The sequence below is a fragment of the Achroia grisella genome, unplaced genomic scaffold, assembly GCF_030625045.1.
Source record: "Achroia grisella isolate CSIRO2021 unplaced genomic scaffold, CSIRO_AGI_Agris_v1 utg794, whole genome shotgun sequence".
Classification (NCBI taxonomy): domain Eukaryota; kingdom Metazoa; phylum Arthropoda; class Insecta; order Lepidoptera; family Pyralidae; genus Achroia; species Achroia grisella.
Window position 1 is genome coordinate 2,792,910 of NW_026713026.1, and position 26,188 is coordinate 2,819,097.

Sequence of the window (26,188 nt, forward strand, 5' to 3'; positions counted from 1 at the left end):
ATTCTACAGAAGTAAGTTAAAATATGTGAATATGATTATTGACTTCTTAGTACGGGCCTAAAAGATTTAAGGTTGGCAAGACTGAATTTTATAGCTGGCAATCCCGTCAGCTATACATTCTCAAGCACCGTTAGACGGCCTGCGCCCGCGTTCAGAAGCGCTAATTACAGTTGTCAGAAAGCGCGGATGATCCGCTCGTATGATTGCTTAGGGTCAGGGGTCAACAAACTTAGCTCGGTTTGAATCGTTCCATTAAATTACTGATCGGTCACCGATATGGAATTGATTCGTCTGTATTTTAATTGGATTCGATCTGAATTCGAATTTCAAATTGTTATATTTGTATTGGAGTGACCGTTGTTTGGAGTGATTCATTTAATGGCGAACAATAACGTTGGTCAATAAATAGTAACTGCATCTAATATGCGTACTGCAATGCCTACAATCACTTATTGATTTAGATATTAAATACTAGCTGTGGCCATGGTTTCAGCCGTGTTGTTTAAATAAAAAATATAGCCTATGTATTATTCTAATATATAAGCTATATTAATGTAGAGTTTCATCAAAATCCGTTCAGTAATTTTTGCGTGAAAGAGTAGCAAACATCTATCAATACTCACAAACTTTCGCGTTTACTATAATAATAGGATAAATAAAAAGATAGACTTAACCCTAAAATAATAAAATTTTCAAGGTAGGGGGGCGGTGTATGGTGATTGTATTGATGCACCGTAGTGTGGTACAACCGTCTGAGTTAAATCCTATTTTCAAACTGTACTATAAACAGAATTTCAATCAACTTCACAGCCCTTAAGTCATTAAGTCTTCTTTTCAACAATTAACATATCGATTCTTTTCAACAATTAACATAATAATTTAAGATTTTGTTACAAAAAGAAACACTATTTTAATCGAGGCTAAAGTACAATAAATTTGTGTATAATGGATTAATATTCTACATACATAAATGTATGCATATCATTACTTCGGTAAGGGTTTTTTAAATGAAATCGATATAAATATGGTTTATAACTTCAAAAATATAATATAGATATACTAGTGAAATTTCTACCAAAGAGTAAATTCAAAAATCATTTATTAATTTAGGACATTTTAGCCGCTTATGAACGTCAAGTTTTTACATTATATATTTTTTTCCTTACCGTCCAGTTCGGTATATAGATTGAGAATTGAGAAGAACTGGCAAGAAACTCAATTGAATTACTTTTTTTTTAAAAGCCAGTTTATTTACAATGCATTGATATTTATATGGGTGTCTATGTCTAACATTAAATGAAAATCCCGTACATGAAAAATTACTGCTATGCATGCTCGTCATTCAAGTAATCGTTTAGTGAGTAATAGGCCTTGCTCAGCTTATAATAGGCTTGCTACAATTTTAAATTTATTTAATATATCCTTTGGTATCTTATTGTAAATTTTTATACCTATCCACATAAAATACCTATTGACTTTTTCTAAACGATACTTGGGGACGGCAAGTTTGTCTTTAAATCTAGTATTAACATTATGAATATTGCTGTTTTTTGGAAAGTAATATAATATTGCAGTACATAAGTATTATGAATATCCTAAATTAAAAAAATATCTATACATATAAATAAAATTGTGAGTGTTTGTCTGAATTAACATACTCTCATGAAAAAGAAATATAAACATTCAAATTTAGAACTTTCGTTCTTAAATATATTCAAAAATAGAATCTCTGACACGCTGTCACTTCAAATATAGAATCACAATATTGGCCTTAAATTTTATGAATACATCAAACTAACTATTAATTAAGATGAAACGACAGAACTCAATCGCATCCCACATCTTTGAGTGCGTTTAATTAAATAAACAGCCGTTAATTAAACCGGTTTATTGCCACTTCGTCTGTCCGTCCGTCACTCAAATGGTGAAGTGTCATTCACAGACTAACGCCGTTTGCCGGCGTCGCCTGCTTTATTTACTACTCGCTTCGGAATTACAAATGGCGTAAAACACTTTACGGGCGCACGCCGTGTTCGTGTACTTGCTTTATGTAGGTAGAGGTAGCTTTAATTCTATGTGAGCTGTGAATCTCGTGTTTTAAAGAGAACATTCATATTTACGACTAGATTTACATATTAGACTAACCATAGTTATTTTATGGGATAAGATACACAAATTTGAGCACGTTATTTAAATTACTTTGCCTTTGTTTCGTTTTTCATTCATAAAAAAACAAAATCTTTTTTTAACCAACTTATTTTTAAAGCTATGCTCTCTATGCTGTAGATATTTTTAGTAACTTATTATTAAATATTTAAATAAGTCTCTATCGATTCAATAAACTATTGATGCAATTTTAATAATAGTAAATTTCATAATTAAAAACCTTATATTATATTTATTGTTATATATGATATTTGTAATCTTTAGTTTCTACTACATTTATAGCTCATGCATTGCGTATTACTACCATTGCTTAAAACAAAACATTACAGTTCCAAATTCAAATTTATTTAAAATCATTTAGTAGTAATGGTATTTTCTTCGGAAATGTAAAGGCAAAAGTTAATTGGTATACAGCTTCATTTTCTACAAAAATGTTTTTATGTCGGAATATGTTCATCCATAATATATAAGGCAAAGGAACAAAGTCATACTGTTAATAGTTCCTAATTATGTGAAACTATGGATCAAGCCTTGTTAGTATGTCATATATCTAGATGTGTTTCTCTCTACGTAGTGTATAGACTATAGACTCCCCACGTCATACAGCAATCTCGGAATGAGCTCGTACTGCGACTGTTTTGTTTACTCTGAGTCGCGGACGTAAAAATCCGTCAGAATTCCCAATTTGAAACGTCAGATAAAAGAGTCGTGCTCAATGAGCTTTTACTAACGATAATTTTATTTTATAACTTATTGTTCGTGTAACCAATCTTGTATTATTTACCGGTTAACAGAATTTTAAATTTTGTTTTTACAATTTAATGAGTTAAAGAAAAGATAATAATTCTCTTATTTAAACGAAATTTCGTATTGGTTTCAATTATGTGCCGAATTAAAAAAAAAGTTCAAGTAATGATTTGATTTTTCTTATTGCAATTAAAAAAAAATTCGATAATTTCAGTAAGTCAATAAATTGAGTTTTTTTTTTTTGTTACTAATACTAATAAACACTCACTTCGTATTCATAAGTCAAAAAACTTTTTTTTCTTGACTAGATATAAAACCAGAAGTATTCAATAAGATACACTACCGACATTACAATGCATTTAATTAAATGTATTTAAATAGAGATGTTAATTACACCGTTTTAAAACGATAAACCGGTTATAGGATATAAAACCGGTCCGCTATCTCCCGGTATATTCGCTACTCATTCACGTGTCATTCACGTGATGGTTTTATTATTTATTTTTAAATGTATGATAATGTAATGCTCCCGCCTGCACTAACGGTATACGCTGACGGGGCACCAGTGGAGGATGAAGACAAGTCAGTTAGTAATATAGTGACAAATTATAAATTATTTCAAGGGTTTCTTTTTAAGAGGTTTTTTCTCAGTTTACATGTAGGATACATGTTCACCCATATGTTGAAATTTTTTTTATGTGAAACATTTACACAACAATCAGGCAATTTTTGCCATATTACAATTTTATTATATACTAGCTGTACCCGCGAATTCGTCTGCGTGGAATTTAACTTTATTTTTCTAAAATAAAAGTAGCCTGAGTTGATGTAACTAATTACATCAGCCATCTGCCAATAAAGTCCCGTCAAAATCGGTCCAGCCATTTCAGAGATTAGCCGGAACAAACAGACAGATAGACAACAATTATAAATAAGTTATTTTAGTGTATGTCCCGTATTTATATTCATATGCATGTAGTAAAAAACGGTTATTTCAATATTACAAACAGATACTCCTATTTTATTTATATGTGTAGATATAGATATGGAAAAAGAGATATTAATATATTTTTTTCTCGTATGTATGTATATATTTTTTCTCTTAATTCCATAGCTCAGTCCAAATTAAAAACATATAGAGACCAATATTCGTAATTTGTTATTTAGAATAAGTTGACACCTATTTATATTATTAACCGGGTCTTAACACGAATAATTTTATGGCAAATAAAGGTATTTACCTCTCTCGACGTTTCGACTAGGTTGCACTAGCCGTGGTCACGAGCTGACTGAAGTAACAGCGATGTCAATGTAGATAGGTGCCAGCAATTTTTTTATCTACCGTAAGTTGATACTTAATAAAAGATTCCATAAAGAAAACTAGAAATTCAATATTATTATAATAATTGCTTGTATCTCCATTAATTTATGTTTATAATATATCATTTCTGCAATGTTTTACTATATTTGGCGTAATGTAATTAAGTAAAACTTGACTCGGAGCCAACAAGTTGTTTCCTGCATCTGTACTATTAAATATTAAATGCGAATGTAACTTTGTCTGTCTGTTTGTTACAATGGATGGAATTTTTGAAGTGGGAAGATGCTACTTTTAATAAAATTTTAAGAGGTTGAAATATTGGTAAAAGTTTGTATGGTAACGTATGTTTCCTTGTAACAAAGGATATTGATGGATTGAATTCTATTATATAAAAATTATGGTCTTTACCATAATATTAGTTATAAACAAGTAAAATTTAACTCATGCTAAAACAGTATGACATAAAAAAATCATGAAGTCAGTTCCGAATTCGTCCAAAATAGGCAAAAATAACATAATTTTTAGGACCTTAGTCCAAACTGCATTAATTTGCATATTTATTTGAATACAATATATATTTAAAATTCTTATTTGTGTGTCTGTAGAATAGTCTTTTTTAATATTAAGCAATAAGTTCCTAACAACTAGGAATAAACTTTAAAACTTGTATCGATCGGTGTCAATAACCATAATTAAAACTCTCGCCGAGAAATTAAATTGTAATACAGACCTCTACAAAATATGCTCTTCATCACCGTGTAATATTGTAAATACGGTGGTGAAACTTTAGCGGCGGTCTGTATCTATACTAGTATAACATGGCGGTATGCATGAATGGCGTTTAATTTAAACACTTATTTGTTGGAGTGAAATAAAAAAGCGGATAAACAACCGGCCGGGCATAATATAGTAGTTAAAAGCGACATGAATCAGCCAGGTGGGCCGGGATGCGTCTGCGACGCCCGCCGTCTCACGACCGGTCCAAGAATCCGGTCTAAATCACGGGCGACGAGCGATTCTAATAAATTGTACTTCTGGCATGCAATTATTTATTTATTTACTACACTTGGTGGAGCTCCTGCCACTTTTCATGACATTCCATGATGGTCTTCAATTGTTGATACGACACCATTACAAATTTGTCTTTAATTTCCTTGTTGGTCTTCACCTCAATCTCTTTCCTACTAGTTTCTCTCAACAATATTTTTCATAAATTCATCGTGCCGCATGTGTCCTAAAATATTCCCTCCTTTATTTTATGTACGATTCAATATCTGCCTTTTATTCTTTTACTCTGTTGTAGTACTTCACTATTTCTTGATTTATCTTTCTAGCGAATTTCTTTCATTCTTCAATTATTTATATGCGATTGAAATGACACACACGACTATGTTCTACTTGATGAAAAATAAGTCTAAAACAACAATATTGAGATCTTAAATTATACTGGGATATCTGTGATAATCTTCATGCTTTGTGAAATAAATTCACCCTCCATTTGAGGAGAACGAAGAACACACATATATTTACAATAAAATACACGGTAATTTTTAAAGAAATTTTTTTCTTGTTGTTATTTTTATATAAAACTGCCTAATTAACACAACATTCAATCAACTTTAAATTAATTCTATTCTAATTAAAAAAAAATGACATAAAACCGAAAACAACATAACGGCTTGCACTAGAATTTAATATGGAAATTCCTACAACTACTTAGCACAAATTATAAGAAATAAAATAAACCCGCTTATTTCTCGTAACTTAAACCAAACCATAATGTCAGCTGTCACCAAGAAAAGATCAAGATAAAAGCCGAGGGTGATTTGTGTATTTTCTACTCAATGTACCACACGTAAATGATCGATACCGGTTTTTTTATGATCAAACATATTTTCCTGTACAATTACCGATATATCTTATGAATGTAATACCGGTGTAAATCTGTACAATTATTTTTTTCGTGGCAAATGCCACTTTTGTACTTTTTAATATTCTGTGGCGTACGGTACGGTACTACTTCATCCTTTTAATAGGTATCCAGCCCACTTCTGGTTTGACTTAGCACGCATATATTTACCTTATAGGAAGCCTATAGGCTCCTACTTTACTATGCTTACTACTTTGTAATAAAAAAAATCTAAAAATCAACAACTTTAGAGAAGACATACTTTCATACTGTAGGTATGTATAACGCACTTACCTTCATATCTATTCATTTTAAGTTACCTATATTTATTCTAAATAAATACAATTAATAATTTTAGTCATTTCTATCTCATTTATTTACGACTAGCTGATCCACGCAGCTTTATCCACGTCATTTTTCTTCTATTGCAGCCTCGGTCCTTTCGATCGTGGCGTGATATTATATAGCCTTGCAGCTTTTCTCTATTTGATTAAATGAGCTATCTGTAAGAATATTTAAATTCGGATCAGTAGTACCAGAGACTCCTAATGTATAAATTTACAAAATTTAAAGACATATCTTTATAATATTAATATATATACTTTATTAGGCCATAATATATAGAATAAAATAATATCAAATATAAAATAAAATTAAGTACAAAAACCGGTTTTATCGCTAATGCAATCTCTTCCAGACTAACTTTGAAAAAGAGAATAACTAAAACTAAAGTTGACGGCACATGAGACGAAATAAGTCGTTAAAAAAAGAACTTAAAGTACAAATATTAAAGTTGTCATTTCATTAGTTGCAATATACATATACTTATTTTAATATTAAATCGAAAATTGACTGAACCGATTTAATTAATAGCGTCATAAATTAAAAGCTGAACTTTGTATGTATTAAAAGCTAGTTAAATATTGTTAGTGATACAGATCTTCAAAATATTTTATCGTCCATTTCCAATTTAGCCATTTGTGTCGAATTCAATGTAAATATATTTAATTTGGTTCTGACGACTATGATTATGGATCCCGCTTTACATTTATAATGTGTTTATTTGTATCCAATAATTATTACCACCGATTTAATACTGGCCGCTTTGAATTTCGATAACTTCAAAGCGGCCAGTCCGTTCGTTTTATTTTAAATTTCGAATTAAATTTGTAATAAACAGTATTCGAAATTAAAATATATAAATAAATTTATAATGCAACAGTCATAATGTATAAACAGCTTTTTAATTTAAAGTTTATTTTATTTATATTACGTAATCACTACTTTTAAAATATATTTGTTAAATTTTATTTAAAATATAAAGTACAGTAACAGAAAAGACTAGTTAAATTAATTAGTCTTTTCTTTTACTGTTACACAACGATATTACTTTACAATATCTTCTCTAAAACTAAACTGATCTCGTATTCAAAATATTTTAGATCAGTATTTTAAAAGTATATTATATTTCAAAGACATTTGTTTAAATGCGTCGATACTAGGTTTAACTTAAAATAAAGTATTGCCTTGTACTACAGATGGTTGAATGCAGATTTCAAACTTTGAAATCCGCGTATCCATCCTCTATTTTCATAACACATGTTTGGAATTTCTTCAAACTTTGTAATTCTAACCAGAAACATCTCCGAGCACTTTTATCTTGTTTTCAGTAGTACCAATGCTTTGTGAGATTGTCTGTGATCTGGGATTATGTAATACAGTTGCGGTAGTCTGTCATTTGAAATAGATTTTTGCGATTACGTAGTGCCTAGTGTAACTTAAAATAATAATAATAACTTTTGGACAATTCACACAGCGCCATCTACTTCCAAGCCAAGCAGAACTTGTATTAAAGGTACTAGATATCTGACAAAATACGTAGTAATATATTTTTTTATAAATACATACGTAATATATATAGAAAATATTGGTCAACAACAACGATTATGAGAAAAAACATAGGCTACTTTTTAATGCGAAATAAGGGTTGTGAAGGGTAGAAAGGGGAGATGAAAAGTTGTATGGATATTCATCGTTTTTGAAGCTAGAACAATAAAACTTTTTTCTTTAGCTTTTTGAGTTAATTATTAATTATTATACGTATGTATTTCATTTGTAGAATAATTAGCCTAAATAATGAAAATTGCTATCCAAAGTCACTATTCACGCAGATGAAGTCGCAGGCACAACTAGTTGAACTATAAACATGAACTCAAAATGAATTTGAGATGCCGTTGTTTGCAATTCCAAATTGGTAACATAATCAATTCCCTTACGTAAATTATTGACGTATTCGCCCAGCGCTGTAGCATTAAATGGAGTGTTTAACTGTTTATGTATAATTGTCAGCCCTATATTCGAAAGCTCCCCGAAAGCTTGCCATTCACTCTCGGCGAAACTTGCGGAGGGTTTGACAAACGAGTGGCCGAAACGCAACTCACTAATTACGGACATCATTCCCGCACTTGATGACAAAGTTACTGAATACTTAGACCGGACCCGGTGTAGGGTTGTCAAACCAAACATCACTGAACTGATTTTTTTATTTAATCAATGCTAATTGAATGGCTCACGCACATGCTGGCGGGGCACCAGTGAAAGATGCTAGAATAAGCATGAAGTTAGTTCTTGCTAGTCTACTAGTTCGTAGTTGATTCTTGCTAGAATAAACAAGAATTAACTACGTTGGTTTCCAGGGGGAACCACGTGGAGGTCGACCTAAGTTGATTTGTTTAGCAACTGTAGGTTACTGTTCCCCAATACTGATAATCTGTTCCCCCCATTAGTGTACGTTTATTAATTATTTTTATGATATGATTATCCATCCGTCATTTTATAAACATAGTCTCATCAAGATACTGAAATTGTTTATCAAATCAAATCTAATGCAATATTATATATATATATAATATCTCTCAACAATACAACTCGACATATAAATTAACCACGGAGCCATTTTTCGTTTATGAAAATATATATCATGTACATAAAAATTAGTAGATGTCCCGTTTATATTAAGTGTGTTTAATTAAGTGTGTTTCTATCAGGAAAAAATATACATACATTAAAACTTTTTGTTAGAAATAGTACGAAATATAAAATAGAGCCACTGCCAACCCTAAGGGAAAGGGCCTCGCGTGCGAAAACTTAACGCTTGGCAAGAATATGCGGTAGCCCTTTAGTCTGCTAATGTTTTAGGCACTTTGCCCTGTGTTGCTTTTATGTTTATCCATGTTTTATTATAGCCCGAAATTCTGGTGTTGCCATTACCACCGGTGGGCACTGGGAATACATAATAAACAAATTAAACCCTCACATGTAATATGACAATTTAGTATTCCCAATTGGCAAACTTTAACTTATACATTTTATATTCATCATCTAAATGACCTAATTTTCTATTCCGTTGTGGTACAGTGGTTTAAAATACTGACTTATGTTTAAATAGTCCAAGGTTCGATTCCCACGCTATAAAAATAAATCGATGAGAGTATGATTGTTTGTACTGATCTGGGTCTCTTGTATATCTTTTTTTTTATATTATGTATTTGAAAATGGAAAAGATGGCAGTATATGACTCTTTTTTTTTTTTTTTTTTAATTTATATTGTATTATTATTGTGTATGTATTTAAAAAAGGAATAAATTGTGGTGTGTATAACGTTTATACGTTACTGAGAAATTTACATTCTCAAATATTACACTGTGTTTTTTTCTTTCCTGATCAACAATCATGAACGATTTAAAAATCCGAATCTATGAGAAATTTTAACTCTATACTTAATTCTTTATAATGTAAAATATAATCCGTAAATTTACTTTGACATTTTCTCATAGTAAGATACAACAGAAAATGTAACTATTATTTATTATGATACACAAATAAAAATATTGAATGTTAGAGCATTCAGTATTATTATTTGTACAGAATTAAAGAGAGATTTAAAATTCGTTTTCGCCAAATCGTCTCGTGTTTATTAATGAAATAAGGATTAAAGGTCCGATCGAACTTTCTCCGACCCATCAATATCTGTCACGGTGATACTTATTTATCCTGTCAATTATATTGTCATCTAATAATTTCTTTTACATTTTAAAATAATGTATTTACGAATAAATAACTCGTGTTTACCGAAATAACGTAAATTCCTACGGGAGGTGCTCGTCACTATTTCATTAGAAGATCAAGAAAAATAGGTTTTATTTTATTTCTTACCCAATTCGTTCCAGAATAAATTTGAATTCGAATAAATAAAATTGAATTCTTTATTTAAATTTCCTTATCTTTTTTATCTAAACTTCATGACTTTAAGAGTATTCTTTATTTAAATCATATAACAAGCAAAATTTTTACTTCATAATTCTCACGGATAATTCTAAATTCAAAAATTCATTCATTTAATATAAAAGAGTTTCATTTCTGTACGCAGGTTGTATATAGAAAGAATATACAATTAATAATCATTATGCAATATGTATTTTTAATTTACTGTCCATCAACAGTCCTTCTGTGACATCAAAGCGTGTAGTTTAGTAGTGACACATTTAGTTTTCATACAAATTGAGGTACTTACGTTATCTATCTTTATTTATGTCTGTGGTACACACCCTATTAACATGGCGTCCCTAATGGCGTCGCGAAGTAGGTACCAACATTACGCACATTGTATTAACAGTGACTTAATAATTTAAAACGGAAGGGTTGCCCATTACGCGAGCTCATTAGCGCAAGCAAAATAAAGCGCGCAATATAAAAGAATGACTAGACACTTCGGCCCCTAGACCAGTAGTTCCCAAACTGGGCTTTAGAAATAGAAATATTTTATTCCACTTAAATTAATACAAGCAGTTTTGAATAATAGTATTTTTTATTCAAACACTCATTCGGAACACAGATTTATCACAAGAAGAACTAGTAAGTTTTGTTGGTCTATTGAAATTTTATTTAAAATAAATATATATTAACAAGCAGAAGGCATGCGATAATCAATATAGCGACCGCTACGCACTCATTCTTGGTGCAATCAGATAAATGCCACGTTGGAAACTGTAAATGCTACGTTAAAAGACTTTAATTAATGTACCAGTTGTATTTTTATTAAATAGTATTTCGGAATTAAGTATAAGTAGCCAGCCGAACTGGACGGTAGGGGTAGTGTTCAATAACTTTGACGTGCACAAAGCAAAAAACGTTCGATATGAATAAATGATTTTGACTTTCGCTCTCGACCCACTTTTGGCCGCGAACGAATATTGAGAGCAGGCCCTGAAACAGATTATTCATGAAGTGACAATTTATTCTTCTTGTAAAAGTGAGACGTTCTAAACTTCACACTTGTGTTCTTGCATTTTTGACTTAAGCACTGTATATGTGAACCTCGATACAGACAGACTGAATGAGCGACGGCTGTTCATGTCAACTTTGCACCGTCATTCCTATTTAAATAGCAAATTAATGTACCGTAATATTTTCTTTTATTTGGACAGTCCTTCATTAATTTTGTTTCACTTAAGTCGTCATTACTAACCTAATCATTACTAATAGTGTACATCACTTTCTTTGTTTATATTTACTGATGCGTTCTTAAGGAAATGTTTATGAGAACTTTGGGAACCACTGCCCTCGACTATTTATCACATCGAATATTGCCCCGGTTTGTAAAATAAACGCAGATTGGAATATTTTTTCCGCACATATTCCCAATGGAATATAATCTCTGGTTACTTGATGAAAGTTGTGCTGTCTGTAGGGAGTTTTTATGTAAGAAACTTTATAATGTTAGGAATAGCAAATAAAAAGGTGAATATGTAAAGTTATGATTTGTTTAAAACGTTTTTAGATTTCCACATTGAATCTATATTGTTAATCGGGTCTTAATAAACAAGCAGACCCGGCCACGCGTTGCTGTGGCGAAGGTTCTTGAATAAAATAATATTGCGACTATAAATTGAGATGTAAGCTATCTTTCAAGTTGGATCCAATTGCACACAATGTGCAAATCAAATTTGCAATCGATTCGGTAGTTTAGGAGTCCATCGCGGACAAACAACATGACACGTAATTTTTATATAGAAAGATAAAGGTTGATCACCTTTTTTGTTAAGACCCGGTTAACAATATGAAAGTTTAAAAATAACATTGATTCTAGTTGAAAGTTCTTGTACATATACTATCATTGACATTGACTTTATGTATATATATTATGTATATGTAAATATATTATCACAAAATGCATTGTAATAATAATATTACTGGTTACTTACTTCATTTTATCTCAACTGAACAAATAATAATGTATTGTTTTGTTTTCTTTTCAGATCCTTACATGACTCTAGAGATGACTCCAAGCCCTGAACCACGGTTATGCGCAGTGAGTACAAAACATTACTATACAAAATTGAAATCGTTTATTTTATTCAAATGCTCTTAGATTTTAACATACATCATTTGATGGCCTCTGTGTTGGCACACCGCCACACACGAGTACGCTGGTTCAGTTCCTCGCACAGTAGAACATTTTTTTTTTTTGACAGAAAAAGAATTCTAAAAATTATTCTAAACAAAATATGTCTATGGCTAACACATTTATTAAATCTTATATATAAAATTCTCATGTCACAATGTTAGTTACCATACTTCTAAACGGCTTGACCGATTTTATGAAATTTTATATGCATTTTCAGTAGGTCTGAGAATCGGCTACTGGCTTTTTTTCATACCCTTAGGGGTATGAAAAAAAGCCAGTAGCCGTTATAATGGTCCACCCCTAACATTTTTTCCAAATTGGGGTTTGGTTATAGAAGTGTCTATCAACAACTCTTATTTTTTAATAGCGATTTTAATGTGTATGGCGAAACAACGTTTGCCGGGTCAGGTTGTTACATATAAAAAATGAAGTTGCAAAAACAATGTAGCTCAAGTTTTAAACGTCATTACTGTGATGTATTGGCTCCGTAGATAGGCATTCATAAGACGACGTAATATCGACAACTGCTACTGACATATTAGCATGAATAATTAATAATTCAATTACATACTGAGTTGCTATAATTAATTATACTGATGAATAATTAATTTCGACCCTCTTGTAATATTGGGCTAAGAATGTTTTAATAATGGTTGCTTTTTTTCAAGAAAAAAGCGCTTCATTATATTTGTGAAGTCAATAACACACACATAAATGTTCACATTATTATATTTTATTAATAATGGTTGCAAAAGGAATCATAGTCAAGGATGATGCATGGATGATGAATGGAATGATGCACCCGTCTGTGCTAATGATTTACGCTGGCAGGGGATCAGTGAAGGATAATAAGAAGAGCTTGAGGTCAGGTCATCCATCGTGACTAATTGCTGCGTGAAAGTCTACATGGACATACTTACATGGGACATGGGGTTATTAGTTCACATTACCAAAAATCCTCTCCCCCTCATAGTAAAAACTACTAACTTAGGTGCACGGGTATTATTAGTAATGGTGTTTTCATTGGCATAATTTCTAGCAATATGCTAAATTGCTAGGAAAGGGAACAATAATGGAAACTGTCAAGTCGATCTCCACACAGTTTCCTTTGGAAACAATTGTGGTAAATTCACGATGAATTCGACAATATGTGCTGAATGCTCTGAGGAATTTCATACATCATCCATGGATACGTCGCTAGTATAAGCAGCAGTGCCATTAAGACTTCATTCAGAGAGATAAACTTCTTAAGCCTTCCATGGATTCGCCGTGCGAGAGCCGAGTCCATCATGTGGCAGAGAGGGAAACTCCGAGCAGTTCTCGGAACTTGTGACCCGACTGTAGGTTTAAGAAGCACCTTGCCGACATACGTCAGCACTCACCTTTAGAGCTCGTGTTTCTCTCCCTGCCCCGAAAAATCTGACAGATACTGCTAGTGCAGCTTTAGATATTGTAGTCTAGAACTTATTGCAGTTTTAGACCGGCGAAGATTGTAATATATTTACATAATATTGTAATCTTCTGTAATTATACCTTCTAACTTAAAACAAAATAATTATTAGAGAGATTTGAGGGAAAAAACAAAACAATGTACCATTCATTGATTCAAAATCCTTTCCAAGAACACTTGGCATAATGTTATTCCAAATTTATTCTGCTCCAACTGTTGTACATTGAATACGATTAGCATTGCATGAATAGAAGAGTAAGTGACCACTTAACTAATAAAAAATGTTACTCCATACTTACATAAGGAGAAGAAAATATCACATACGCGTAGGAGTATCGTACTGAATTTCACCGAGACTTATTCATGGTAGGACTAGTATTGCTGCAAATAATGTACACAGACAGTAGATGAGCTGTGAATACCTTAAATATCAGAATAATATAAGATATAAATAAGGTCGTAATACAATAATAAGTATCAAGGAAATCGAGAAAAAAATTAATCTGAGAGCTATCTTGGTGTGTAAATTGTCATGTGATTGTAACCAACAGTTACATATCATAGCCACTTTAAATTCAAATCTTATAAACTTTTAATAATATCCCAATGATATAATTTGAACAGCAAATATTACGTTCAGTTTAATGCTACTGACTACCAAATTTGCGATTACAATTGTGAAATTAAAAATAATATAAAATTGTACTAACATTGAAAACTACATTACAATTAGTAAACACTGGGACCTAATTGATTTCAGTTGGCTCCTATTATTAGGACCGCCCATGGCCGAGTCGAATGCAGGGACCATTAGCGATTACAATTAACAAGAGGTGTCATATTTATTTATTAAATTAAAAACTGTATAAATTTCTGCTAACATTGTTTCAAACACAACTGCAGTCAGTAAGCACACTGGAACCCAACTTGCTGTAAGTTGGGTCCTAACAATAAAGGCCGCCCGTGGCCGCGTCGAATGCAGCGAGCTGCGCGCACGCACGCTCCGCTGCTTGTATCGTATGTTAATTTATTCCTTCGACCTCTCACCCTGCATGCAAATTTTTAAGTCACCATCTACGGTCATGGTCACGCGAGCAGCTATTGTAACGTTGTATGTATTGCTAAGCTTATTTAGTAATTGCTTTGCCATGCGTGTGACGAATTATTTCGAGAACCTCCATGGTTTAGCGGTTTAGTACACCGCCTTACTTCCGGTGGTCGTGGGTTCGATTGCTCAATACAAACATTTGTATTGATGAGTATTATTGTTTGTATTGGTCTGTGTGTTTTTAGGAAAAATTGTATGTATGTATTTCTATCAATTATTGTTATGATATGGGTACACTGAAGTTCTTCGATTGCTATTTGCACAAGTTGGAGTATTCCAGTTGTTCTAAATTAGCATTATAACTTATAAAACGGACAATGGAAATTTATTAAGAAATATATAATCATATAGATGATTATATATAGGTATTATGAGGAAAGTAAACGTTGAAACGACTGCAGGCTGCAGCAATATAAGAAATCATTCACAGTTTCATAGGTAAGGAAAGTCCAGAGTTACATAGTCTGTACATTGTTTTGATGTATATAATATTCACAAACTTATTTATAAGTACCTATCGATATTACACAACTAGTAGACATACTGAAATTGTTTGAGAATAATTGTGTGAGTGTTGTTTATTTATTTACGTTTAATGTGATACCAATACATCTATAGAAGTTTATACATGAATTTTAAAAATAGTTACTTTGAAGACAATTCACACACTAAAGACGTTGGATTTCATCTTAAATAAATGTCGGAATATACTATGTTGTATGTATATTTCACATACATAATGCAGGATTCGATCCAATACACCTGTGCGTAAACTTATATTTATGTATGCACCTTTATACGTCCATTTCAAATGGTTGGGCGTAAGTTACAGGAAATGGGCGATTTTACTAGCATGTAAAGCGTAAATCTGAACTTGCCTTATTTAAATATATCAGTATCTAGTACCAATAAGGCGAGCTCTACTTACCATGGGACTAGGCGCTGATTAATTGTCCAGGGTAAGGGTACATTTTTAAAATTACATCCCTTATAATTTATTCAAACGCGGCAGACCCTTGGTGATAACGGTTAGAATGCTCTTAATTTTAGTACGAATTAGTTATATTTAAATTTTCTGGTAAGGCTTTCTTCAATATTTCATCAATCATGAATTTTATTCTGTTATAGACAATTTAATTAAACTGCCTTTGTAAGTATTAAAATATCGTTGTAATCATATCCGCTTCCGCTTGTGACTTGTATTCGGGTGCAAGTCACATCCACACTGTAGCGTCCCGGCATTGTTTAGCATAACATAAACTGTCCGAAGTGCACACTAGCGAGCGGAGCGACCTTTTACGCCGGAGAGCATCGGCGCCGGCGCATACCATTTGAATATTTTGCACTCGGCAATAGTGTGTGCGCACCTTTATTCAGGTGTTAATATTCCATGAACTGAAACTTTAATTTGAAATTCAATAGAGTCGCCTCGCAGTCTGTTTATGGGGTTTATACCTATACATATATCATATGTATTTACTTATGAGATGCGCCTTAACTTTTAAGGATTATACTGTTTTTTTTTTTAATATATTTTAGCAGCACCTTAATACAATATTATTTGGCTAAGGATAGTGTAATATTTTAGTGCAGGCGACTGTACATTCTTGCAATATTTTCAATAATTACCTACAATTCTTTTCTTTTTAATTTTCAACAATTAGATTACTGTCAGTATGATTAAAGAGTAAAACGACCTGACGAAAATTATTCTATACCACACCGCATGGCCAGCTAGGTAATAGTCATTTTATAATCTCCTTCTATGCTCTATTTTACTCCTCGAAGAAGGAAATTGTTAAACCCTTGCTACAATATAATATATAATATAACTATAATAGGTTCATCATTTTGTGTACCAAAAAATCTGCAAACCAATCGAGACATTTTAACTATATGTAAAATCAGAATAAAATTACAAAAAATAATAATCAAAATTTATTTGTTCGCACTCACAAAACTACTTGTTGAATTGATAAACGCATTTTAACAGCCAGTTACAAAATATTATGTAATAAAAAAACTTTCATCCCCTATTTTATCCCCTTGGGGGTAGAATTGATCAAAATCCTTTCTTTGCGGATGCCTATGCCATAACATCTACCTGCATGCCAAATTTCAGCCCGATCCGTCCAGTGATTTGGGTTGTGCGTTGATAGATCACTATGTCAGTCACCTTTGAGTTATATTTAGTATATTGCTCGCTTAATAATAATCAATAATCAGAACTAATGAGTTATTAAAATAAATTAACGTTATTTGGCCTCGGTAGTTTAGTGGTTTAACACACCTCTTCGCTTCCGGTCGCAAGTTCATGAGTACCTATGATTTGTATCGGTCTGGGTGTTTTCTAATTGTATATATTTACGAAAAAAATCAGTCATAAATCGTCTAGTACCTATAACACAAGATCTGCTTAGATTGGGACTAGATGTCGCTGTATGAATTATCCAGGGTCATTATTATTAAAATTTTGTAACTTTTTAGTGCCGTTCATTATAAGTATGCTGTATACAGTTTTAATGAGTTTTACTATCATATATTTACCTGTATATACTTTTTATTGATACTTTTACCTAAATTCCATTTTCACTATCTGTATATGTGGAACAAAAAATGAGAACAGCTGTTTTCCCACATTATCTATTCAAATACTACACAGTGTAACCTATACGACAACTTTCTATTTCGAAATTATGTTTAACATATTTCTTATAGTTGTGGAGTGTTACTATCTTTTAGTAAAGACGGTATTTCTTATACTGATAGGAAATTAAACAGTCATTAATTATGGAGACCTCAATATGAGAAATCTATATGTATTTTATGTGTATACTAGCTGTTATCAGCGGCTTCATCCGCGTGAAAAAGAACTTTTTAAATTAAAATATGTATATAACATTATAACATTAGCTATCTGCAAATGAAAGTCTCGACAAAATCTGTCACGCCTTTTCAGAGATTAGCAAGAACAAACAGACATACAGATATGAAATGCGGGATGCATTTCATCTTTCTATTTTGCTTGTACGTCCAAAATTAGGGACTCAAATTTAATAAATACATCTTGCAATTTTCAAATTGATATCTACTCGAAAATATTCAAATCAGATCATAAAACTTTGATTTTAATGAGTCTATCATTAAAATCAAAGTTTTATGATCTACTTGTCTATCAATCTATCTGTTCGTTTAAGAACTGTTATATGTCTATATCATAAATCTCTTATGCATATTTGCCATCCATTACCTCTCAGTAATAATGAATCAAATCAAGCAACAGTTTGCAACACGCTGTGTACATCCAACACTCGCGTGTCAATCGATTGGCCTGTTTCATAATAATCAAACAGACAAATAATGAAGCGGTACTCGATTCATTTGCATAAAAAATCGAATGAACCAGTCACAACCGTTAAAGTTAGTCGAACCTAATCAATCGATTTGTTTAGCGAGCGACCATCGAGTAAATGCTTTCAATCAGTGCGGTACAATCGAGTTCCCACGGTTCGCGGTATATAATCGATATGCAAATAATTCATTAATTGAATCAATATTTTGGCGTTATACAATACATTTTAGATTATCTAGATCAGAGGTTCCCGAACTTTTTTGTGTCGTAGACCCCTTGCAGTTTGTCATAGACCTCTAGGGGTCGATATAGACCACTTTGGGAATCACTGATCTAGATGATGCATTGGTGGTTGTAACTTCGTTAGGTTTTTTGATCAATTTTCAGAAACTAAAGAAATAATCTTCTCAGAACAATTGACACAGCGCCGTCTAGACTATCTAGACTAAAATTATAGTATAATAATATAGACATTTAGGCTTCACATTATAAAATTAATTCTTCTATCGCCTCTCTTTTCTTAATAATAGAATCATTAATCGATTAATTGAATTAATCGATTATGATAATCGATTACTAATTCATCGACATCGATATCACGAACAGTACAGCTCTATTCCTAATGCGATAACGCAATTGTATGGGACGCTATTAATCTTCTGCTATAATAATTGTACCGTCCACAAATGCGGGATCATAAATTAGTATTCTTGAAGGAACCTAGGACCCGTTAGTGGTAATACGCAATACCTTATAGTCAACTTAATGGACTTGAATGTAGGAAGAGATTGTATGAGGACGTATAATTTATTTTATATTCGATTAATATGCCTATTAGTGATTACTGTTAATTTTAAATGTACAGTTATTTATAACTAGGTAACCTGGCTACTATATTTTTGTACGTGAAATGTTTATTAAAAGAAATTATAGTAAACACAAAAATTTTGTGAAGTTTAACGTATGTAATAGATTAGTGAAAAACCGCGCCCAAATAAGTCAAATTTCAGAGGTAGGAGGAGCTAGTTTTTAAGATTACGGGCATAGACAACAATAAACAGGCAGAAACTAAACTAAACTTGGGACTAGATGGCGCTGTGTGAGTTATCTTGGATTGTTAACTTATTATTAATAATATATTATGTTTTATAATTTTAGTATGTTTATCTGTACGTTTGTGTGCGCTTAAGATGTACATGTGTGTGTACATATATGTGAGCAAAGTCACTTAGATTTGGCTTGACCGATTTTGGTGTAGTTTTAACTAACGTGTAAATTGTTGTAATTAATAAACAAAATTAATATATTCATGGATTTGCATAAAGTTATAGCAAGAAATACGACGCAGATATGATGTATGGTTGTGGGCTCAAGAAACACTGTTGCCAGGACAGAATAACTGATGCAACCTATTACTATATTACTATCACATCTGTTACATTTAAAGGTTAAATTGAATAAAAACGTGTAATCAAGTGCAACAATACCTGTAATCTGCGATGTAATGGGTTCATTATTGTATAAGTGAGATCGCACTCTACCAGTGTGGGTGGTTGAGTAGGTTCTATGTACGCCCACTGCAATTCTGTACCTATTGTTAATCTATGACGTGTGCTATCAGCCTTAGGGCAGGTGAATCCTCTGGTGACGACCATTTTAACAATAGAAGTGATGTGGCAGTATTCTATTGATCAGTAATAACATGTAGATGTAGATGCTTATGAATATATGTGTGATAGATGCGCATGTATGTGTATATATGTATATATGTATGGATATTTATTAATGTACATATGTATATATATATATATATATATCTTAATAAACATACATCTACTACACATAAATACATATCTAATAATCTAACAATAGAATAGCAAGTACAGCCAAAAAACTGTAAAATGAAACAAATAAATAAACAAATGAAAATACATATATAAATCTGATGGAAGGATGATAGATGATATCGGTGGAAGCGTTTTTGTTTTCGTTTATGAAAACCTTAAATATTTATGCACCAGTTTATCACGTGAATAAGTTTAACACCATTTTGTTATAGGTATTACAAAATATCGTAACAAAAGTTACGAACTGTAAAAACGTAATGGCAATCTAACAAAAGTTTTATACACGTCTCAATATTCCAGACAATTGGATACAAAGATTTTATAGGACCATCCGCGACGTCATTGTATGTTTTATTTTAATCCAAGAAATGTAGTGGCTGACAGCACAGCATTAAGGATGATTTTTTCCAGTACTGCCATAGTTAAAAAACTTATATGTAACCAATCTTTTAACGATACATAGCTATGCTTTATCTATATAATATTATGTCTGTTGGTACATCATTACGTGTAGATCTATATTAGACAGTACAAAACGAAATCGCCCCCGTTCTCTGTTCGTTTTATTAAAACTTTCTATATTTAAATACGGTGCAACAAAGTGTACATAAAAAAAATATGGTTCGTTATATTTGGATTATGTGCAAAATGTATTAAGTAATATTATTGGTTAAGATTACTAATTGACATAGGACTATTCAATATGATTAGTAACATGTAAAACTGCACAGTTATTCTTCATGAAAAAATGTTTTTCTATATATTACTCATTTCGATATCAAGTTTTACTTTCTTTTATGTATATAGTATGGTACAAAACGTCCACATGATGGAAATTCATCCTATTAACATCAAAAGCATTAGAAATTTTCCAAATATACTGTAACGCCACGTGCGCCACGCGCGTAGGTACTCCTCAGGCTTTACAACTGAGAATATTTAGATACTAGTACTCGTAAATTCGGTACTTTTGTTTCGGTACCAAGTATTTTCGGCGCCGAATCAATATCGTTGTACTCACTCAGTATTGAAATGATTGAAATGATAGTTAGTACTGTAACTATATTACCTAGTAAGTATTAAAAGTTAGAAAGTTTTTAAAAACCAATAGAAATAGAAATAATCTTTATTCAAATAAACTTAATATAAGCACTTTTGAATGGTCAAGTTTTTTATTCTACCGCTTATTCGGAAAGCATATTCATCACAAGAAGAATAAGCAAGAAACTTGTGTCAATTTATTCCAGTATGGTAAAATTAACATACTCCTTTACTAATATTGCAATGCCCCAATAGAATTAAGAGCAATTGAGATTTAATACTGCGAAATGAACGAAGCCGGCCAATAGTCAAGTGCGAATCGATTTCTGCAAGCAGTAGCCTTTAATCAGGCCGTACGTAGAAAATTAGCTATTACCCACTAAACCGGGTCGTGGAGGTACACTTAAGCTCAGGTAGGGTTGGCATACGCTTATCTTTAAATTTGTATAAACATTGAGTCTAAAATATCACAACTGAATGTATTTTCTAAATATATTCGTAGATTGTAGAATTTCGTGTAACTCTATTAGGCTGATATGACCTTAATACAACGTAAAAGTCCGTGAAGATATTTTTGAATACCTTTAATGAGTATACTGAACAAGTAAGTAGATACTAAATTTTATTTGTTAATACAATAAATATTATTTACTATAGACATAGTTATTTCAATCGTCTTAGTTAGTCGCTGGTTCTATTCCTTACACGGTGTAACATTTTTATTCATAAGTATTATTATTTGTATTGGTCTGAGTGTTTTCTGTGTTCATTATTTAAGTATTTACAACAAAAAAGGATTAACTAAAATCGCTGTGTGGATTGTCCAGAGTTATTATAATAGAGTAATATAAAATAAGACTAATAAAAAAACAAAAAACGAAAGTTTTTCTCCATTAAATTTACGTTTAAAATATTAATATAAAGCTTTTGACAACCCTATTTTGACTGAAAAGGGGAAAGTAAGGGATAACAATGTGGTTACGTTTGTTAACGCTATCGACATATCTTGAGATTATAGAAGATAAAACAACCTTTGATTCTAGTATCATATTATGACAACATGTGAACGTGTACAATAAATTAATTTATATAATACCTAGTTACAAAAGTTGCATATAATATTAGAAACACACTATTTTGGACTTGTCTGTCTAACTATCACTAATTTATTTAGATACTCAAGACTTTGCTGTTTGGTTTGTATTCACTTAAAATTCTTAAAAATGTAATTCTAAACTTTTATTTAGAATAGAATAGGATGAATGAGTAAAAGAGGAACACTCAAGTTTCTTGACAAGGTTGAGTGCGTATGTTATTAGCTGCATGCCTAATCCTTATTAAAATATGTATTTACTTAGAACAACATACTTAAAAGAGCAACACGCAAATTTCTTTCTCATTCTCCTTGTAATGAGTCTGCGTTTCGAATGAGTGGTAGAATAAAAAATAGGCCTATTTCAAAATTATTGTGTTGAAATTATTCGAATAAAGATTTTTTCCTTCAACTTCTGTTCTGTCTGCCTACCTCTTAAGGCATTTAAGATGCTAAAGCTTGTGTTATGGGTACTAGATAACTGATACGAATACATAGATTTTTTTTTTGTAAATACATATTTTACATAGAAAACACCCAGACCGACACAGACAATCATAATCCTGAATACAAATTATTGTGCCGCGCGAGGAATCGAACTCGCGAACATCTGAAGTCAGGCAGCATTGTGCTACACCGCTAGACCACCGAGGTCGTTATAATATACCAGAACTATTTGGACTGCGACCTATTGATGAAATGGTCGCCTTAAGAAGTGATATATACTATAGTGATCTCTCTGCTGTCTTAAATTATCAGTTGCTAAAACTATACCTACCTGTTCCATTTGCATTGAATACTTCCATTCTCGTACAGATAAACTACTTTTATACGACTGTTGTATATCAAACATCAAGGTTGTAACTCGTAGAAAGAATATTATGTGTTCTTTCAATTAAAGTAACCTACTTACTCAGTCGACTACAATTTACAGAGCAAACAGTATTTTTTATTCACTCCAACGGAATAACGTTTATTAAGAAGAAACTTCAGTACTGTATAGTAAGTATTGCACAAGAAATATTTACTGTATACTCTTACATATATTTTTTAAATTAACACTAAAGAGAGTAAAAATCGTAAGCAAATGTACCTAACTCCATCAATTTGTGTATTTATATAATAAATGACCAAAAACATAAGCCTTCTTTTTGTCGGCAGTCGGGTAAAAGTAGACAGTAAAGGCCTTTGGTAACGCGATTATATGACTTGACTAATAATAATAATAATAAACTTTATTGAGGTGAGCTCTTCCCAGAGACCGAAGCATTTATGTTAGCAATTCAGGATCAGATAATTTGTACCAGAAACTATACAAAACACATCTTAAAAGACAGAAATTTGGCAAATGATTTATGCCGGCATTGCAATAGTGTTTCCGAGACCATACAACACATCACGGGTGCTTGTAAGACATTAGTTCAAAATGATTATAAGCACCGCCATGATCAAGTTGCTACAATTATACATCAATATATAGCACATAAACATAAATTCATAGAAAGCAGAGTTCCATATTACAAATACAGCCCTATTAATGTATTAGAAAATGATCACTGTAAACTGTACTAGGATAGAACAATAATTACTGACAAAACTGTACATCACAATAGACCCGACATAACATTACACGACAAAATCAATAAAAAAGTATATCTTGTAGATATAGCCATCCCAAACACACACAATATACAAAGCACAGTCAATGAAAAACTAACAAAGTACACAGATCTAGCAATAGAATTAAAAAAATAATGGAAAGCACACACCATCCACATAGTACCCATAGTTTTGTCATCTACAGGAATTATACCAAAAAGTCTGAACAAACACCTAGACACGTTGCATATCCCCTCCTCTACAATAGACCTATTACAAAAAGCCGTCATACTAAACACATGCCGAATAGTCAGAAAATTTCTATCTTCATCACATAACTCATCCATGCTTGGCTAAGGCCCGCGTGTTTGAATATATTACCCCCGTAAAAAGGGAGATATAATATATATATATATATATATATATATATATATATATAATAATAATAATAACCCAAGACAATTTACACACAGCTTCATCTGGTCCCAAGCTAATCAGAGCTTGTGTACTGACAACTGATACAAATACCTAGGTATACATAGGTATACCGGTATACGTTTTATTTTGTAAATTCCTACTTAAAATACATAGAAAACATCCAAACCAATACAAACAATCATAAATATAAATGTTTGTATCCTACGAGAAAATGAAACCGCGACCATCGAAATAAAGCGGTATGTTTAATTGCTAGACCACCGAGGCTGTCGCTATAATTAATACATCTGCTATTAATAAGCCCCAATTAAAATCCAAGTCAATATTGCATTGTACGCAAAACAGTAGTTCGAATTTCAAAAACAAAACTAAAGAAATTCCTCAGCACTGCAACGAGTGTGCCAGACAGCGTACACGAAAATAAACCGCAGAACGTAAAACGGAACGGCCGGCGCAGATATTCCTCGGCTTACGTATGTACGGAACACTGCTGCGAATGCGATTATTGCAGCTCCGATGGCGCGATTAACCATCTACTAGCTTGCTTTTGTCGCAGAGCCAACATTCGAAAACTGAGTTTTATGGCCAGTTATAGCCCCAGCAAGGCGACCGTATAACTTACTATATACTTGGATATTCAGCCGCAATAAAACAGAAGCGCCTAAAATAATTTCTATTCTTATCTAAAATTCAAACAAAGAACACGGGGAGGTATTGTTAACAAATAAAAATGCGTTCGCGAAACACAGCTCGTTGCGGTTCCACCGAGCTGTTCCAAATCCAATTGGCCCATTAACCCGTAACTGCCGTGGCAAAACACGGGCACCGCAATAAAATCAATGGCTCACTTACACCGCCTATTTTCATTCAAATAAATTCGCGGCATAGACACGAGTCCGCGGATAAACTATGGCCATAACCGGTAACAGCATTAATCGAGTTTGGACGTCGAGATCGCGATAGTTAAGAGGAAATATACGACCAATTTCGAGGGTGATTTGTTTTCGAATAAAAGCTTATTGTCTAGAGAAACGTGGAGCGTCTTTCCACAGGCCTGTATTAAATTACACGGGAGGAGTGCTTCACAAAAACTATAAAAGACTGTTTGCATGCAATACATTGTGTCTGTATCTCGTACAGAGCATCGCGAAACTGCCTGCTGCCTGGCACGGGGCCAATTTTTATATTTTTTTAATATTCTAAGCAGGATGGCGCGGAAACAACTTTTATTGGTGCATCTCGCCAGAACAACTTGTTTATAAACGGGGCATGTCATGATAGCAGTGGTATTCGTTATCAGAAACGGCGATCGTTTCGGCAGATAACTCAAACAGCTCATAAAATGACGGTATCTTGCTTTCTTAACCAGTAAATACGCTGTGAAAGCGTACATCTGTTAATTTATTTATATAATGGCAAGCTCTTATTGCAAAGCTTAGGCATTGAAAGGGTTACAACTTTTCTTGTCATAATAGTGTTTGTGTTGAGTAAAACGTGATTTTATTTTAATAATTTTCAAATTTTTTTTTATAACACGTAGGTGATAAATAGGCATACGGCCCATCTGAAAGTAAACGGTTACCGTAGCCATAGTATATTATTAGACATTATTACATATTTGTGAGTGTAATTGTATTATGTTCTATATTCT

At 32.2% G+C, this 26,188-nt stretch overlaps 1 protein-coding gene across 2 annotated transcripts in view; it reads left to right on the forward strand.

Moving 5' to 3' along the window:
- The window catches only part of LOC131851678 (leucine-rich repeat-containing G-protein coupled receptor 5-like), a 307,542-nt gene that overhangs the window by 129,501 nt on the left and 151,853 nt on the right, over positions 1-26,188 (forward strand). For both annotated transcript variants that reach the window (XM_059202209.1, XM_059202210.1), the window contains exon 3: positions 12,461-12,513. In XM_059202209.1, coding sequence (XP_059058192.1) covers positions 12,469-12,513 — 45 coding nt within the window. In that variant the 5' untranslated portion in view covers positions 12,461-12,468. The remainder of the gene's footprint in view (positions 1-12,460; positions 12,514-26,188) is intronic.